Source organism: Euprymna scolopes, chromosome 27 (genome assembly GCF_053919585.1).
Source record: "Euprymna scolopes isolate OS-2025 chromosome 27, ASM5391958v1, whole genome shotgun sequence".
Lineage (NCBI taxonomy): Eukaryota > Metazoa > Mollusca > Cephalopoda > Sepiida > Sepiolidae > Euprymna > Euprymna scolopes.
Genome location: NC_136508.1, coordinates 87,709,555 through 87,728,606, shown reverse-complemented (window position 1 = coordinate 87,728,606; position 19,052 = coordinate 87,709,555). Strand labels below are relative to the sequence as shown.

Here is a 19,052-nt window from a genome sequence, read left to right as displayed (position 1 = left end):
GTAGAATTTTTCATAGAAAAAGCTGGTACTTGTACAATTTAATCAAAAACATTAAAAAATGAACAAGCAGCATGTGCGTGGTCCCCTCTTGCGCTGCATGTGAGATGACGCAAAAAACAAATAGTTAAATGATGAATGTGAAAAGTGTGGAGGACCAACGTTGCCTTTTTTGCCAAGTTTCAGAAAAATCTTGGAATGGGCAAAAGTTATGGGGTAAAAAGTGTCATTTTCTGCAATTTTGGGACATTTGTAACCCTCTTTTGAGCTCCTGGGAATGCTGAATCCCAGTGAAAAATGACCATTTTGGGTCATTTTTGACATCTTGAGCCCCTGGGGGCGCAACAGGAATTTTTGTAAAGATTTTTTTTTTTTTTTACTGTGCACATCTATTTAATGAAATAGAATTTATGGCAAAATTTTAGGAAAAACTAATCGACGGTTATCTGGCAATGGTCCAGACTAACGGACACCACTGAAAAGAGGTCCCTCTCCGATAAATCGGGGGACCAAACTATTGAAAAAAAAAAAAAAAAAAAATTATATTGTACGTATTCATTATGAAATAAAGTTTTCATAAAAAAAAAAATCATTTAATTTAAATCAAGCAGTTTTTTTGTTTTTTTTTTTTCCAGAGGAAAATCAATTTTAATGAGAGTGCTCGGGTAGCGGCCATCTTTTTTTTCGCTTAGGAAAAGGGAGCGCCAGGTGGGAGATAACTACCATCACCGCTTAAAGTTTGTCAAAATTTGACGAGATTATTTTGAAACACTAGCAGAAAAAAATAAATATTTTAGAGTTTTTTTTCCACTTATTTTACAGAGTTTCTGTGTTCTTTTTAAATTTTTTGTTTATAGGCATTACCACCCTCCTCGTGTCTGTAAACAGCCAAATGGCCTAAAAAGAAAAAAAAAAAAAAAAAAAAAAAAAAAAAAAAAAAAAAAAAACTACTTGACCAAATTAAGTGAATTTTTTTTTCAGAGAATTTCATCCCATAACTGGTACATACAATATAACTTTTTCAATATTTTCATTTTTTAATGTCTTGATCAAACTGTACAAGTACCAAAAATCCAATATTACAAAAACACAGAATATTAATCTGTAGTGATATTCACCCTGCAGATATAAAGTTTTTTTTTTTTCTTAAAAATCTAAAAGCCATTGCTTATATACATGACAGTAAAACAATATTAGAAATGCAAAATAATGATCCCTTTATACGCTGTCAATATTTAGTGTTAAGATCCTCCCAAAAATCACCATGCAAATTAAACATCTATAATTTTTTCATTTTGTTAAAACAATCCATTAAAGTCACAACTGACAACACCTAGATTTTAAGTCTCAAGAATCCCAAAGTAGCAGTTTGTCCACTTCATTCTCATTATTATCAATGCATAACTTCTACTTTAAATTACCAGAATAAATGTTTTCCAACTAATCAGTCTTCTAGCACTGAAGAAAAAAAAAAAAAAAAAATGGGTAACTTACAGATAATTAAAGTTAAATTTGGATCTCTGATGGAAGCAGCTGTCAGTCTGATCACACTGAAACTGACTGCATGAGAACAATTAAAAAGCTGAGCAAAGATTTTCTTAAATTTTGATTTCCTAACATTTCACTTAGTCTCAAGTATTTTGACAATACAAAGCCGAGCAAACTCACTGGTTGCATCTACAATGAAAATTTAGATTACCTAAAATCTTTGAAAATAGTTATTTGTAGGTCTTGCCTCTAAAAGAGGCAAGTGCAATATATATCAATGAGGAGTTTTACCTGTTCATCTTGTGCCAAAGTGTTGAACAAAGGAATTAAGTCAGATTTGAGGTATTCTGTCTCCGCTACCTTTGCAAACTCGCCCAGCTTGCCAGCAGCTGCTCTGCGCACCATTGGAGTATCATCTCCACATAATGTCTTAAAACATCTACAAAGAAAATTTAATTAAAAACGATTGAATAAAAAAAAAAATGAGGGGGGAGGGGACAAATGATAGACAAGAGTTGTACATCAAGTATCCTTAGAAAGGAAAGAGCAAATGTGGGCTGTTAAAGAATTCAAATTTGTCATGAAAATAGAGAAAACTGAGAAATAATTACCATTGCCAGGTTAGAAATGAAGTAGAACATGCATGTCAAATTTTAAATTAGGGTCTAAACAAGAGACCTGTTTCTCTGCCCACTAATACACTCAAAACAATGTAAACATCTATTCTGGGTACAAACGTCAGTAAGATTTCCAATTAATCATGGTCCAGTCAGACATTGAATTCATCAGCATCGCATCAGAAATAGGTATATTTGCCACCACATTAAACAAATCAAATGGCCAAATAACAGCCTCCAGTTTGTAGAAGAATGGAGCCAAAACAGGATGATCATATCCAAGGTTATCAAGACAAAGCTTCTTTCCTTTAACACTAAGTTTGCAGCCACTGATTGTAAAGGCCGATAGCACTCTTCAAGAGTCAAAGTCTAAACTCCTTGGCCAACATGAATTGGAATAAAAAGGGAAGATTCTCTTAATGAGCATCAGTGTTGACAACTGAGGAGTGATTAGGGGTGAACAATGGTTTTACTTATCAGTTTGTTCATTTTGTAAGATAAACATTAAACCTGCTGACTTTCTGGTTGGGTGGCTCAGTTTTCTGGCAGAGTTACAAGTGCTCATGAGATCTCCAACCTCTGGTATTACAACAAAAAGTTTATTACTGGAGAATGCCAACAGACTTGATTATAGCTATCTTTGTATTTATTTTTTAAGAGTGTTTTGTTTTTTTTGGCAAGGTTGTTTTAATAGACTATTTTGTAGATAGAAACAAAATTACACTTACTGACGGAGGTCAGCTTTAACACTGGTAGATACTCTAGGATAGCACACAGAGAAGAGGCCACAGGCTGAGGTTCGAGATGTGAACCAATCACCTAAATAAAATATAATCAAGAGTAAAAAAAGCCAATTAATTTCCTCATATAGCTACTGTACTCCTGTTGGTGCATGATATGAACACATTGGAAGGCATTAAAAAATTAAGTTAAGCAACTTGGAAAAATTAGGATTAACCACCAATTAATAACGTTAAATGGACATTAAAACTATTTCTCAAGGAAATTTTAAAACAGATCTTAAATTAACCAAATTGCTAAAAAAAAATATTTTGGGGATAAGCTAACAAATGAGCATAGACTATTTTAAGATTCTATTAAGAGATTTAAAGAAAAAAATTAAAAAATTGGATAAATTATTTAAAATTTGATAATCCTATTTTTCCAAGGGTAAAATGAAAATTGCAGTTTCATTTTTAACAATGGCTTCTGACAGTTTTTGCTTTTAGATTGTTTTAGACAGCATTTAACCATGTTGGAACTTTTCAGCTTTTTTCTTAATTACCTTAATGTGAAAAGAATAGGAAGCATCATTAATGATTTTTAAAAAATTTGAGTAAACAAACTAATTTGGAAAACGCGTTAAGATTCAAATATTCCAACACTACCATGTGTGTTTACATCAGCACGAACTTTACACAGCATAACATTTTACTTATAAGAAAAGAAGGTTCCAGTTTTTGATAATGAATGTTATCAGAGAGAAAATATTTTATGTTTCAAAAGGAAAAAAAAAAAAAAAATCTAATGATTTTATATAAAATAGCATGTTACATTTTCAAAACTGCTTATTTAAAGTTCTTAAATTTTTAAATTTTAATGAGGACGCTTCCAAAAGCTTTACTACAATTTTATTTTAATTTTTGAAAACCCTTTAAACACAGGATTAAAAGGAACTTCTAAGATTTTTCTAAAAGTAGAGTCAGATACCAATCAATCCCCCATTTTACAAGAGATAAAAATCAACGTGCTTGGTAAACTTTGAACAAAATTTTTTTTGATGGTTTTATTACAAATGAACTGCCAGCGTTATATACAGTTCACCACTTTTCCTTGAACTAGAGTGAAGTTGTTTTCAGCTGAAACTTGTCCATAACGATTTTATTTACTATGGATTTTTCAGCTCAGTCCATATCCAAGTCTGGATTTACTATCTGTTATGATGTACAATAAAGAGAGCATTAAAGAATGTAAAACAAAAAAATAGAAATGCATTCAGATGAAAATAATTTTGTTCAGATGATTTTAATTTACACTATTGCATTTTAGATTTCTATAATTTGATTAACAGTACAAGAATTTATTTTGATGTTTATGTTATAGTAGAAATAGTGTTTCATATGGTTATTCAGTTTATATAGTATCATCTAAAAATACTTTGTTCAAATAAAGTCGATAAGTTTAAGTTTCTGAATTTTTTAGATGAAGATTGAGGATTTCAATTAATCTTACTACAGTTTGCATCTTTAGTATTAACATTTTGTCTCATAATTCTGACAACTTCAGGTATATTTTGTTCAATTCTGGAATCGTCATTGAACCTCTAAATCTATGAAGGTAGCATGGTCTAGTTCCATCAGACACGACTAGTGACACTCTTCTGGAGGGGGGGGGGTAATCGTCAGTGCGGATGATACTAATACAAATTAGTCAAGACTTCTATCTGGTCGAGGCTAACAGAACAAGTGCAAGCTAGCCCCAGTAGATAAAATAAAGAATCCTGTTTGAAATTCTGTGCAGATATTTAGAGTTTAATAGAACAGAGCTGAAGATTGTATTACATTGGCTGAAACGAGAGAATAACACTCAAGATGACAGAAGTAGTCTGAATAATACAACATACAAGAAATAAAAAATACAAAAAATAAAAACTATCACATTTTCTTAAAGTCTTGATAAGTCTACAATGATAGGAAGAAATTAAATATTTCCAGGAATAGTGTAAAGAAAAATAGTTTTAAGTAGTAGAAATAAACTTGGAACTCACCTCCCGACAATCGTTTGACAAGAGGTACAAAGTAGTTCTCCAAATCTGCCTGAGAGTGTTGAGCAGCAATGGCTCTTAAAGAATCAACAGCTTTATCTCGAACCACTGTCTCTTCAACAATAGCCAAACTTTCCAAAGGATTCTGAAAAACACAGGCTTTTCAATCAGTTACCACTCAAAAAAAATAAAATAAAATAAAATAGTCACACTCAAATTGATATTTCAATAACATACTTTAAAATGTTAATATACTGTAACAGATTTATTGTTTGCTACTAGAGGATAAGGATTCAAAGAGATTGTCAATTGAATAAAAGAATATGAAAGGATGATTGAAACACATGGAGAAAATTTAATTAAGTTGACAAGTATTTGACATGAACTTAAAAATGATCATGTGTATTCATCAGGGAAACAATCTTTTGGCATTTAGATTGGTGTCAGAGAAAAGCAGAGATTGTAGCTAGGTCAAGCACCTACCTGAAAATAATGATAGAGAAAGACTAGCCAGGCCTCTTATGAGAAGATTTAGGGAAAAATGAGAGCATTGGTAGTGATGATGCACCAAGAGAGAATCAGCAAGATTTTAATGCTCTTCAAAGTATTGCCATATATAGTTGAGCTCTACATGTCAACGAATTTGGATTTTTAGGTTCTTCATAAGTTTAGCAACATCCCGGACAGATATATGGAGGTCACTCGAGTATTTTTAGCCATAGGGAAAGTTCTGGGAGATAAAATGGAATTTAACAGGAATACAAGAGTCACAATGTCCACGGTTGTGCAAATCCAATTTACTAGGATTCTTTAATTTGGCAAATTACATTATATAAATGAATATCATTGTTCTGTATGCACAGATGACTAAAAGTCAGAAACTACACAAGACAACCTAGCACCACACAGACATGGTTATGAAATTATCTTAAAACAAAATTAATGAATGGTCAACCAGCTGCTGTTAAATGTTAGGAAGTATGAGAAAAAAAAAAAAAAAAAAAAAAAAAAAAAAAGAGAATGGAGATTCTTAGACAATAGACAGTGCAGTAGACTAAATTTGACATGGATTGTCAGTCAGGAGGCAGCAGTGACTAATGGAAAGATCGAATAATGTGCCTGTAAATATAGATATATTTACCTGTGGTTAGTGGGTAGATTAGAATTGACAAGGAGTTTTCTGACGCTGAGGATTGGCAAGGGATTTAACGAAACTCAATGAGATTTTAATAGAAACGATTTATGGATAAAAAAAAAATCTGGTTTACAGCAATAATTTATTTGCAGACTAATAATCATCATAGTTGTTGATGAACGACGTTTCGGCCAACTGTTCCTCTAGCCTTTGTCAGGTGGTTAAAAATAAGAGTTTAGATGCTTAGCGACAGTTGGACGTAACAGTTTGAGTTTGAACTCAAGTAAGTTCAGTCCAGAGTTGGACAGTTGAAGACGAATCATGGCTTGGAACAGACGAAGAAATGAACTGATCAACTGATGGAAATGGCCTCTACAGTAGATATAAATGTGGACCTTAGCATATAGAGGGTCGACGAAGTCACAGTTCAACCGACATATGTAAAGCATCTGATTCTGTCCCCCCCTCCGTTTTATCTATTTCATTTTTTACACTTGTGAGCCAATGTGATACCATCAACAATATTAGCAAGACGATGACAGCCATAAGATAATGAAAAAATCCACAACACACAATATAGGGGTCAGTGACATGTCAGTGGACCACGTAGTGTCACAATAGTACTTTTGTATAGAAAATAAAAGAAAATACATTCTAATAGTGACACAAGGTACAAGAAATGGATAGAAATAGTGTGTGTGTGGGGGGGGTTAAAACTAAAATAAAGTTTTCTTTAAAATCGATATAGTGTTACCCATTGCATGTTTCATTAATCTTTATAATTATGAAATTTCTTAAGTAAATAAAAAAAAAAAAAAAAAAAAAAAAAAAACACTTCAGTTTTAAAGGTTTAATTTGTTTGTGCTTTTGAAACCGTTTTTTATAATATATATGTGTATAAATACATTTGAAGCCAAAACTGCAACGCAAAATCTTTTGTTAAAATAAACAGGTGTTTATTTTTAAAGAAATAAATTTCGGAGTAAGACTTATCAATTTTTTTTTTTTTTCTCTTCGAAATGATGTAGTGGAAGATAGTTCGATGAAGAGTCCACGTGATGTTAACTGCAGGGTTTTTATGAAGCCGGATAGGTGACGCATGGTCGCACATTTTGAAAATCTGGGCATTTATTTTTGTGTATATCCGTTGAAGCCAAAATGCGTGACCACGCGTCACCTATCGGGCTTCATAAAAACCTGCAGTTAACAACATCATGTGGATTCTTCATCGAACTATCTTCCACTACATCATGTCGAGGAAGAAAAGAAAAAAAAATTGATAAAGAGTCTTACGCCAAAATACATTTTTTTAGAAAATAAACACCTGTTTATTTTCTAAAAAAAATTTGCATTGCAGTTTTGGCTTCAAATGTATTTCTAAATGTTTTATTCAAACTTCACACAGCGCTTCGAACGGATATACACAAATAACTACCTAGATTATATATATATATATATACTTGCTTGGGTGTTTGTAAGTGTATGTTGAGCAAAAAAAGTTGTAGGCAGGCTTGAACGCATACCGCAAAGGAGGAAAAGAAAGTGAAAAAAAAAACTGGATGTATTAGCTGTTGTGCTCATTGCCAAACCAGAAGTGATGTAGGTTTAAATTAAGGCTAGACAATTGAAAAGGGACGATGACTTTCGAAAATATTGGTGAAAAAAGCAACCTTTCCCTGTAGGGCCCAGTTGAGGTTGAAGGATTAATGTTTTTAGCCAATTTTTCGATATTTGTCGGCCAAAGGGTAGAGCTTCAGAATAATACTGATCGTGAAAATCCATCGCCTCTGTCAAAAGTTTTTGCGAGACATACATTTAAACAGACAGATGAGATTTCAATTATAGATGTCAAACTGTTATGACAGAGATTCTAATAATTAACCTATTTTTTTCTATGACAGACTGATGAAGTATAAGATAAAGACCTTGTAGACAAAGAAATTCTGTTTCAAGTCATTGTTTTAAATTAGCCAAAAGAATCAGATATAAAACGTTGAAAATTTAAGTCATAAAAGAATGGTAAAATACAAACGAGATAAAAATTAACTTACCAACAGACAATGAACATACTCAGAACCTCCAACCAAAGGTGTGAATATTCCAAGTTGTTCTGCCAGAGCCAAAAGAACTTCATCTTCATCATAAATGGTGTCTGAAAGACAAAATTGAAGTTGAGATAGCTGGAGAGTTTTTAGTATATAAATTCTAATTACAATTGAGATAATACCTATTCTACAAAAAGATGCAACTACAGAACAAAGGGGGGGGGAGATGATACATAAAAAATAACATTGGGATGTGGATTCATTAGTAAGTTCATACAAACTCCAGTACTTGAAATTTTTAAAAAGCTAACACTAGAAAATTATATACAGCATTTCAATTTATAACGTAGATGAACATACAAATCTAACAAATTCAATGATACAAAAAAAAAAAAACTTTCCAAAGATAAAAGAATTCTAAGCTCATTTACCATTTCCCTAAAGCCACACACAAAACAAGATTATAGTAATTCAAGTAAATAGAATTAACTCATGTAGAAGTTCACCTAAATAGACATTTAATACATATAGAGATTAATTTGAAAATTGTTATGAGGCTCAACCAGAGTTTTTTTTTTAGCACTTTATATATATATATATATATATATATATATATATATATACATACAAAGTTTTGCTGCCATGATTGGATTCAGTTTTGGAATTGAATGAACAATATTTCATTTAATAAATTTCATATTGAGAAAATATCCAACAGTATAAGATTAGAAAAGTTTTCCATGAAATGACATTTCAGTACAATTTATACCTTCAGATTTATAATGGCAAAGAAAGAAAAAAAAATGTGGTTATGAATTTGGAGACATTACAAATGAATTTTTTTTAGTTTCTTAATTTTAATGGCTTGAAGAAATGAGATTTAAACAGGATTGCATTTGTCATATTTTATAGGTATAGAGAACTATGATAAATATAGTAAGATTTCATAAATATATTTTGTTTCAGATATATTTTGCTCGACATGTTTGTATAGGTAATACTTATTAAGTGAAAATTATTCTACAGGGCTGGAAAAAGCTATAGGAGATGGAACTATAGTCTAGTCTATGAAGAGGAACCAGCTTTACTCATTCATTCAATGGATCCAAGATTAAATCAAAAGCAAAATTTCTACAGATCAAAGGTTTTTTGAACAATATATTTACATTAATACATGTGGGAGATACAATGAAATGTTAATGAAGTAAACAATGAAATTTTTGGATAATGTGCATAAAATTGCTTTTTTGATCAAACATTTTATCAGAAGTTGTGAGGCACAACAAAACTAAACAGCAATCCCGACACAACATCTACACAATAAGTAAGCCCGACACAACATCTACACAATAAGTAAGCCCGACACAACATCTACACAATAAGTAAGCCCGACACAACATCTACACAATAAGTAAGCCCGACACAACATCTACACAATAAGTAAGCCCGACACAACATCTACACAATAAGTAAGCCCGACACAACATCTACACAATAAGTAAGCCCGACACAACATCTACACAATAAGTAAGCCCGACACAACATCTACACAATAAGTAAGCCCGACACAACATCTACACAATAAGTAAGCCCGACACAACATCTACACAATAAGTAAGCCCGACACAACATCTACACAATAAGTAAGCCCGACACAACATCTACACAATAAGTAAGCCCGACACAACATCTACACAATAAGTAAGCCCGACACAACATCTACACAATAAGTAAGCCCGACACAACATCTACACAATAATTAATCCCGACACAACATCTACACAATAATTAATCCCAATACAACATCTATACAATAATTAATCCCAATACAACATCTATACAATAATTAATCCCAATACAATATCTATACAATAATTAATCCCAATACAATATCTATACAATAATTAATCCCAATACAATATCTACACAATAATTAATCCCAATACAATATCTACACAATAATTAATCCCAATACAATATCTACACAATAATTAATCCCAATACAATATCTACACAATAATTAATCCCAATACAATATCTACACAATAATTAATCCCAATACAATATCTATACAATAATTAATCCCAATACAATATCTATACAATAATTAATCCCAATACAATATCTACACAATAATTAATCCCAATACAATATCTACACAATTAATCCAGATACAATAAATACAAAACGTACAAAGTAAAAGATCACAAAATAGTGATATAATAATTTTTAAAAAAGTGGCGGCTAAATTGGTTTATCAAATCTGTTTAAATACAATGTCTATTGAAGGGATTCATTGGACCATTTCTTATTTTAGTCATAGCTGGGAGGAGTTGTTATACCTTTCCTATAATGGTATTATAGGACTAGCAGGGAGACCTGACGTTGCCATCGATTAGACGAGGATTAACAAATGTTTTACATTTTATTATGGAAATCGGTGAACTCTGAATTTTCAATCAAACTGATTAATTGCCAACCAAGTTGGGGACCCACCACGAGGAAAATTCATGTGTATCCCCACAGTGACAGTCCACAACATTGCAATGTTTTTCTTATAAAATTATTTTATATAACAATTTGAATTAAAGTTTAAAATGCAAAAGTCAAGTATCATGGTTCACTTCCCGTTTAAACAAACATTTTTGAACGTGTCCCTATCATATCAAAGAATCTGTTGATTTATGCACTGGTGATGTTATGCTGTACAAGGTGTTTACTTAATTCAAAAAATCGCCCATCGAATTTTTTCTATTATTAATTCTAGGCACATGAACTACATTTGTGTGAAATTTCAAAGGGACACACACAGTTCCTTTTATGTAATAGATAAGTGAAGGAATTTGACCTCTTTACCCAATTGCATAGTCCATGCATTAAAAAAACCATCTGCTCTGGCAAGAGGACAATGGAGAAAACATACAGAATGAGCCCTGAAGCGGCCTCCCATGAACCAACGAGATTTCCTTAAAAAAAAAAAAATAAATAAATAAATAAAATACAACAGATTTCCATCTTGTCCATTTCAGAACAGTTGGCCATACGTCAGGGATAACCCTGATTCCAGTAATCTTTTTTTTTTTTTTTTTTTTTTTAAATCAGGTCTCTAGAAGTAGAGATGCTGTTGTATAGACAACTATAGTGATAGTTGCAGTTTTTGTTTCATTGGCATGATTAAGTTTAAGTCTCAGTGTTGAATTTCTACCAGATAAAAAAAAAAAAAAAAAAAAAAAAAATGGGAACTTACCAGTAAGAAATGGAATTAGTTCAGTCCTTGTTCTATCCACCCCAAGTGCTAGAGCAATGGTGGATAGTTTCTTTATACTGTTCAACCGAAGCTGAAAAAAAAAAAAAAAAAAAAAAAAAAATCTGATTAGCTCAGTTTCAATCATTAAGAAAATCTGGAGAAAATTAAATCTATACATCCATGGCCACATAATTTTTCATGTGTAAACTTTGGCAACTGATTGAGAGAGGAATAAAAAGAAAAAGGCAAAGCAATCAACAACTGACCAAGGTACTCCACCCCAATGAATGTTAACAATGGGGAAAAGCTAGGAATAAAAAAAAAAAAAAAAAAAAAAAAATGGCTAGCTTACAGCAGGATGCCAGATTGCTGTTTGGGTCCAACTTTAAAAACTATGCCTGCCAAGTTCCAATTTTGATACCTAAGCAGTTATTTTCTGAGTAAAAACCAAATCTAGTTCCAAAAATTGACTAGTTTGGTAGAGATCATTCCTCAGACAAGATCACTTTTTTTTATATACATGAAAAATTGAAATTGCTTAAAATATCTCAATGGCATACATAGAAAGATTGAGCTAAGACAGAATCTTTAAATTTTTTGTGTCGTGCACATTTGGATATTTTTCCTTTAAGACTATGCATTCCATCACATTTTTTTTTTTACAATAGTTTCAGTAAAAATGCTATATTTTTCATAAAACATAAGATTAAGCAATGAAATTTTCCATATAAACAACATTTTATGCAAGGAATCAAAATATGCTACTGGAAATATTCAAATTAATACTTTCCAAGTACCATGCAGTGAATGTGCTTAAACATGTTGCAATACCATAAAAATTCCATTTATGCATTTATTAAAAAAAAAATAAATAAAAACTAAAATAACTCAAAGTTGAATTTAAGGCATTTTCTGTACAAAAAACAAACCTAATACTAAGTTTAAAAATGAATATATTTGAAGATTTTTGGCATTATTCTAGATTAACACCTGCTAAATTGCAAAGGAGACCACTGAATGGTTCAAAATGGCAATTGAAGCATGCAGAAGTTTTATAGCAAGCTACACTCTCCCCAATGGTTTACTTCTACTTGTGCAGCCGCCATTGCGCAAAGGCAGCATGCGTATCGCAGATTTAACCGACATAAGTCTAGTTAGAAGCCAGAAGTAACTGTAAGAAAGAGAGACAGCTAAGACAGAATTTACTAAAACCACCAAAAACCGCATTGAAGCACAGAAATTAGGAACCCGTGACTTCTGGACAATCTACAACAGTGTAGTAAATAATGGGCAATCAACAATTCCCCTACTATCCAACAATCATAAGGTTGTTTGCTCAGCAACCAAGGAGGTTAACATGCTTGCCAGTCGGTTTGCCTCCAACTCCACACTGAACCCTGCTAACCACCCCCTCCCAGACTTTCCTTTGCAGACAGATGCTACACTAGACGCTCTGAAAATCATCCCTTCTCAAGTGCATGCTATCATAAGAAATCTTGACACTTCAAAAGCATGTGGACCCGATCTCATCCCGGCTCTATTAAAAAGTGCTCTGCCGAAGTAGCTCCAGTTCTCTCCAAACTTTACAACAAATGTCTTAATGAATCATTTTCATGCCTGCTGGAAAACTGCTTCTGTAGTACCAGTTTTCAAGAATTCTGGTTAAAGATTCACTTCTGCCCACTTTTCGCCAAAATATTTGATTCCATAATTAACCAAGCTCTAGTCCATCACCTTACAGATGCTAAACTTCTGACTGACCAACAATATGGATTTAGGCAAGCCCATTCCACAGCAGACATCCTAACTTATCTCTGAACGTATATAGCATTCACTGGACAAAGCAGAGGAGGGTAGAGCGGTAGCTTTAAATATATCTAAGGCTTTTGACAAGGTATGGCATGAGGGTCTTCAAGAAAATCTGATTATACGGTATCACTGGAAGAATACATAACATAATTAAATCCTTCTTAGATAAGAGAAAAATCCAGGTTGTCCTCGACGGTCGTACATCTAAACAATGATATAAATGCGGGAGTGCCGCAAGGGGCTATCCTTGGACCTCTATAATTCCTAACATTCATAAATGACCTCCCTGACAAAATTATCAGCGAGATGGGTATATATGCTGATGACACCATGCTCTATAACAGACATGACAGAAAAACAAATGAACACGTATCTAAAGAAATGGTAAAAACACTAGAGGATGACCTCCAATCTGTAGTGGAAAGGAGGCAAAAATGGATGGTTACCTTCAATGCTGCCAAGATTAAACTTGTTTACTTCAATAATTACAAGAAACCTTCTCTACCACCAATAGTAATGGCCAAAGACTCTTTATCTGAAAGTACATCTTTTAAACTCCTCGGCCTAACGTTCACAGGAAACAGGAGTTGGAACAATTACATTGAGAGCATTGCCAGGACCGCTGCGAAGAAGGTAGGTTCTCTACCGTGCTAGAAAGCTACTAACGCCTGAAAGTATCCTGTACCTCTATAAGGCTACTATTCACCAATGTATGGAGTATTGTTGTCATATTTGGGCTGGTGCATCTGCTACTAGTCTCTTGCTCCTAGACAAGGTTCAAAAGAGTTGCCAACCTGATAGGTCCTGAACTGTCATCTAAGCTTCAGCCTCTGTCCCATCGACAAAATGTAGCATCCCTCTGCCTGTTCTACAAGTACCTTAACAGTGAATGCTCTGACGAATGGCAAGCACTCGTATCCCCCCCCCAGCGTAAATATCCCCAACAAACAGCTAAATCACCTCTTCACAGAAATTCCTAGATACAAGAAAGCCTTCCACTCCAGTATATTCCCCAGAACCGCTAGACGTTGGAATTCCCTTCCGGGTTCCTGCTTCCAACTATACTGACATGCAGAAGTTCAAATGTAACGTGAACAGACATCTTGCTGCCCAACTTCCCACAAAGTACCCCTGTAGATTATGTCCCTACATCAAAGTGGCATTGTGCCTTGTTTGCGGTGAAAATGTAAAAAAATAAATCGCTTCCATCTGCCTCACCAAAATGTGATTCTCCCTTTAGGCAATTGCATATGAACACACTGAAAACCTTGGCAAAAATAAAAACAAATAAATCTATATATATATAAAAGCGAAAATGTATGTATGTATGTTTGTATGTCTGCTAAAAACTTTCGACGCAACGAAAATTCATAAACTCGGTATCACATCGAAGCTCGATCCTTTGCTCGAAAAATTGTCCAAAAACGTTAACTTTTTCACCCCGAAATCGACAATTTTCGACCCCCCCCCCCCGGTCAACAAAAACGGTCCTCTCGTGACAATGACCGATTCTACGCATGCGTCAGATGACGTCGTGATTCGATTTACTTTAAATAGTTGAAAAAAACGAACAAATTTCATGTACGTCGCGTTAGCTCAGTTGGTTAAGGCTTTGGTTCATTATCTAAACGTTTTGGGTTTGAATCGTGGTGTGAGATTTTTTTTTCCGATTTTTTAAATTTAAATATTGAACCAGTGTTATTTAAGCCATTTTTCACGTAACGTTCGTTTTTCATCGTTCGTTTGCCGTACGCTAGTTTTTCGTGTTTTTTTCTTTGTTTGATCGCCGCATAGCGGGGAAAAGAAACTGGCTTCCGCAACTTGACGTTGTCGCACCTGCTAATTTCGGTTTATAAACATCAACTTAACACTTATCAGTTCATCTGTTCCCATGGTTGAGATGGTTAGGGTGCAGGGTTTGTTTTTTTTTTTTTTTCATTTTCTTTCCACCTCCGCGTCAAACGTTTGGGGTTCAAGCCTACCTTTATACTAAAACTATTTTTTTTCTTTTACACCTCCAAACAACCGGCCAACGTTTTTTTTTTTTTTTTTTTTTTTTTTTTAAACAGGGTTGTTTTAATGCCGGCACCCCTCGCTAGTATACAAAATAATATATATATATATATATATATATATATACATACATACACTAGCTGTACCCTGCCACGCGTTGCTGTGGCTCAAATTGGCGCAATGGAAAAAGCTCCAAAATGAGAAAAAGCACGTTTCTTATAGGTTATAATTTTCCATTTTGTATGGGTACACAGTTTTTGTTGTTCCATTTTCTTAGCTGATGCAGAGATTTTCTGGTTTGGTGACTCTTGAATACGTAACAAATTGTCCATGTGAAAAAACAGTCAGTGTGTAAGCCACACAATTGTAAAGATTGTTCCCTGTGCTTTGTTGATGGTTCACAGTGGCACAGTGGTTCACAGTGGGCCCAGATCGCGAAACTTTGGAAATAGGATTGTGACACAGATTTTACTGACTTATGCGACCTAAAAAAAGCTTATTACGTCAGAATAATCATTTACAACACGGTGAGTACTATCGGAGCATAAATAAAATGGTTTCCAGGCTATTTTTCCCATTTTGGTCGGATTTGGACCTTATAATTCACCCTCGTGCGTGCATTCCAAAATTCTCAATAACTATCCATTGTATTTTTCTGAAATTTTGCATGGAGTTACACTTTTATAAGGGGAAATATAACATTCTCAGATTTTTGAAAATTATTGATATGTATGTCTATTTAGTGGTTTTCCATGGTGCTGAACTCAAAAATGGACGTTTTACACCCGAAACTGCACTGTTTGCCCATTTTCAGTAAGTTCCGGGGTCCCTGAGAGGGCCACAATAGGTCAAAATGCCCTAAATTGGTCGAACATGACACATTTGGGCCTGTAACTTTCGATCCATTCATTTTATTTTTCTGAAACTAATGGCTAAGATCAAAGAGAAAAAAGATCAAGAAAAGAGAAAGCATTTCAACAAGCTGAACAAGGCATTGCAAATATGATTTACAATATACTAGGGAAACAATGAATAAAACGACTCTTACCAATACATGGGTCAGTGAAATCTATGCAGAACAATACCCATTTCATGGTAGACAATAGCATTGCATTAATTCAAAAGAATATCCTCTATAAGAGAATAATACCATCTTTTTGGGAGGTTGAACAGTCTAGCATGTGAACGAATAGTGTGATCAGTGGCACCACATTCTGTGCAATATTTCGGATGCTGGATTCGTGCACTCAACTGACATATGACAGGATCAGATCGTTCTAATAACCTGCTCATCACATCTGTCAGCTGTGCAATAGGTGAGATTTTCCGAGACAAAAACTGGAGATAGAAGCCAACAACAAGGATATTCGGAACTAAGCATTCCTCAGACATACCTCCAAGACTGTGACCGTCATTCAAACCAATCAACTCGACTGAGTGATGAAGTGTTCTATGCAAAGTTTGGTTGATCCTGATCCAAGGAAAATTGTCGATTATGTTGTATGTAGCTGTGTCACATAAGTCCTTGAGCTTGATCAAGTCAACTTTCTGTGTAGACGACACAACAGACAGAATGGTGGAAAGTTGGCGATGCAGAAGGAGAATGTTTTCTTGATGTTTAATGGAGGAACGACCCAAGAGCAACTCTGTGATGGCACCGAGTACCTCCTCAGAGAAAAATCGTCTCCCCTGGTTACCATCTGTTGATGTCCCACCTTTTCCATTTGCTTTGTTGCATTGATTGAGGTAAAGTCCTGTGGCACGAAGAATCGCATCAAGTACTCTTTCTCTGGATTGCCGAATTGGTTCACCAAGTGGTCCAGATTTCTGGACCCAATTCTTGTAATCTATATGACATCGATACAGAACTTTCAAAAACCATGTGGTGACATTAATATATGAATGGGTGACGCAGATGTTTGTTTGGTCCGATGTGGTAAGTGGTTTTTTAGTAAGCCCTTGACGAACTTCAAAGTCTCCTGCTTCAGTAGGCACATCGCCCGCTTCATTAACCAACTGTTCATAAAGCTTCCACGTTTCCTCTGCAGACTTTTCAATTGGAAATCCTGCAGAAACTTTTTCGCGATCTGTCCAATCTTTCGTTTGACTGATACAAAGGATGCAATCAGCTCCACCTAAACCAGATATATGTCTCTTGAATTTGAGATCTTTCATTGAGTCATGAATGGTTACCTTCACATTAACAGCATTGTCCTGATATTTCACACACACACCTTCTTTCAGCTCAGAGCGTGCCTTGTCTGTTGTGGGTATTACGAGATTCAGGAGATCCTCATCAATTTCAGACTCCCTGATTAGAAACAATGGTCGAAGTGTGCGACATGAATTTGGTGTATGGTTGATCCATCAATTTCAAGTCAAGAGCTGGAGGGTCTTGGCTCAATTATTCATTGCATTAAGAGTTTCAATCCACAAATATACTGCTTTTTAGAGAATTGAAAAAGATTGTACGGATGTCGAGATATGTGAATTAAAAGTTCGCAATAATGCCCTTTATTCTACACCTTCGAATTTTCAAATATGATTTCCTGAAAATGGTTACAAATGGAAATAAATCAACTTAAAAGCATGTTTTAATGGTAGAAATTGGCTAGGATGTAGCTAACAATATTGTTTAGAGGTTATATTGATTATTCTTTGAGTTTTCCTTTTTTTTTGTGGAAAATTTGTCTTTTAGGGGAAAATAGGGAGGAAATAATGCTATTTTTGTCAGATTTTAGAGAAAAATTCCCCAATTTCTCCTTTTTTACATTGCCTTAAGACCAATTATCCTCTTTATATGCTCCTCCCACTCTCCTAAAACAATCAGTTAAATCTTTTTTTTTTGTCCCTTAGTGTAATTTTTGCTGCGTTATTGGAGCTCTGATTTTTTCAGCCGAAACCTGTGACATTGGCTCTGAAATTGATCAGCAATAAACTAAAAAACGGCTAAGAGGCACATCATAAAACTACCAGATTCTGAAAGTGTAAAGATTGTACTTTCAGAAAATACTATACTTTGATATGTGAGGAATAGCCGTTTTTGACTTATTTTGGATTGAAGGTCCCAGTTTAGTCAATTTCACCCCCCGAAAAACAGCAATTTATATACGAATTTTTCTCAAATTTCTCCATGAAATGCTGAATTTTTCATATCTTTTGAAAGCAATTATTCTTCTGGTATGATCCCTTCACAACCACAAACCCATAGAAAAAGAATAAACTGTCTTTTATAGCAATTTTTGGCCATTTTAGGGTATTTTTTTGCAAACGCTTGGATTTAGAGCAGCAATCTCTTGGTTACAGTGCGCGCGTGAAAGTTTTCGCGATCTGGGCAACTTCAAAATATCATAAAACAACTTCTAGTTGAGCTCTGGACTTAATTTTTGTTTTTTAGGAAATTTAATGCAGATTTGGAATATGCTAATTGTGAACAAAAATGAGAGAATATTTTTTTGGCCTATTTCCACCTCTGGGCCCACTGTGTGGTTATTGCAAACGATAATAAAATTGGAAAGTGCAATTTTCTAAAGTGTAATGATGTATCTGGTGGAATCATAGGAATGCATGGAATGAAGATATATTCATCTGTAAAAAGTCTGTTATGATTGTTGTTTCTATGATATTGTTTGTTAATTTTTTTTTTACTGCAAGCCATGTGCCTTTGCAAAGCTTGGATTGGTTTATATTTCACATGATAATTAGTATGCCAAATTTCAGTTGCAATACATGCGGTGGCATATCTGGCAAAAATAGCTGTTGGATAATTAACCACTTTATCTGTTTTCACAACAGTGTCGATGGATTTGTATTTGACTACCTCACTTGGAATTTTACATTGAATAATAGCGTTAAGTTCATGGACGTCTTTGTATTGAGCTGCAAGAATAGCTCGTTCACTCAGTCAAGTGGAATTCTTATAACTTGAATATCTGCA

At 34.0% G+C, this 19,052-nt stretch overlaps 1 protein-coding gene across 2 annotated transcripts in view; it reads right to left on the bottom strand.

The window, feature by feature from the left end:
- Nucleotides 1-19,052, bottom strand: part of LOC145248968 (uncharacterized) — a 136,676-nt gene that overhangs the window by 88,729 nt on the left and 28,895 nt on the right. For both annotated transcript variants that reach the window (XM_080110778.1, XM_080110779.1), the window contains exons 2-6: nt 11,294-11,384; nt 8,053-8,153; nt 4,870-5,011; nt 2,831-2,921; nt 1,777-1,924 (exon numbers count right to left, since the gene is read on the bottom strand). In XM_080110778.1, the coding sequence (XP_079966904.1) occupies nt 1,777-1,924; nt 2,831-2,921; nt 4,870-5,011; nt 8,053-8,153; nt 11,294-11,384 (573 nt within the window). The remainder of the gene's footprint in view (nt 1-1,776; nt 1,925-2,830; nt 2,922-4,869; nt 5,012-8,052; nt 8,154-11,293; nt 11,385-19,052) is intronic.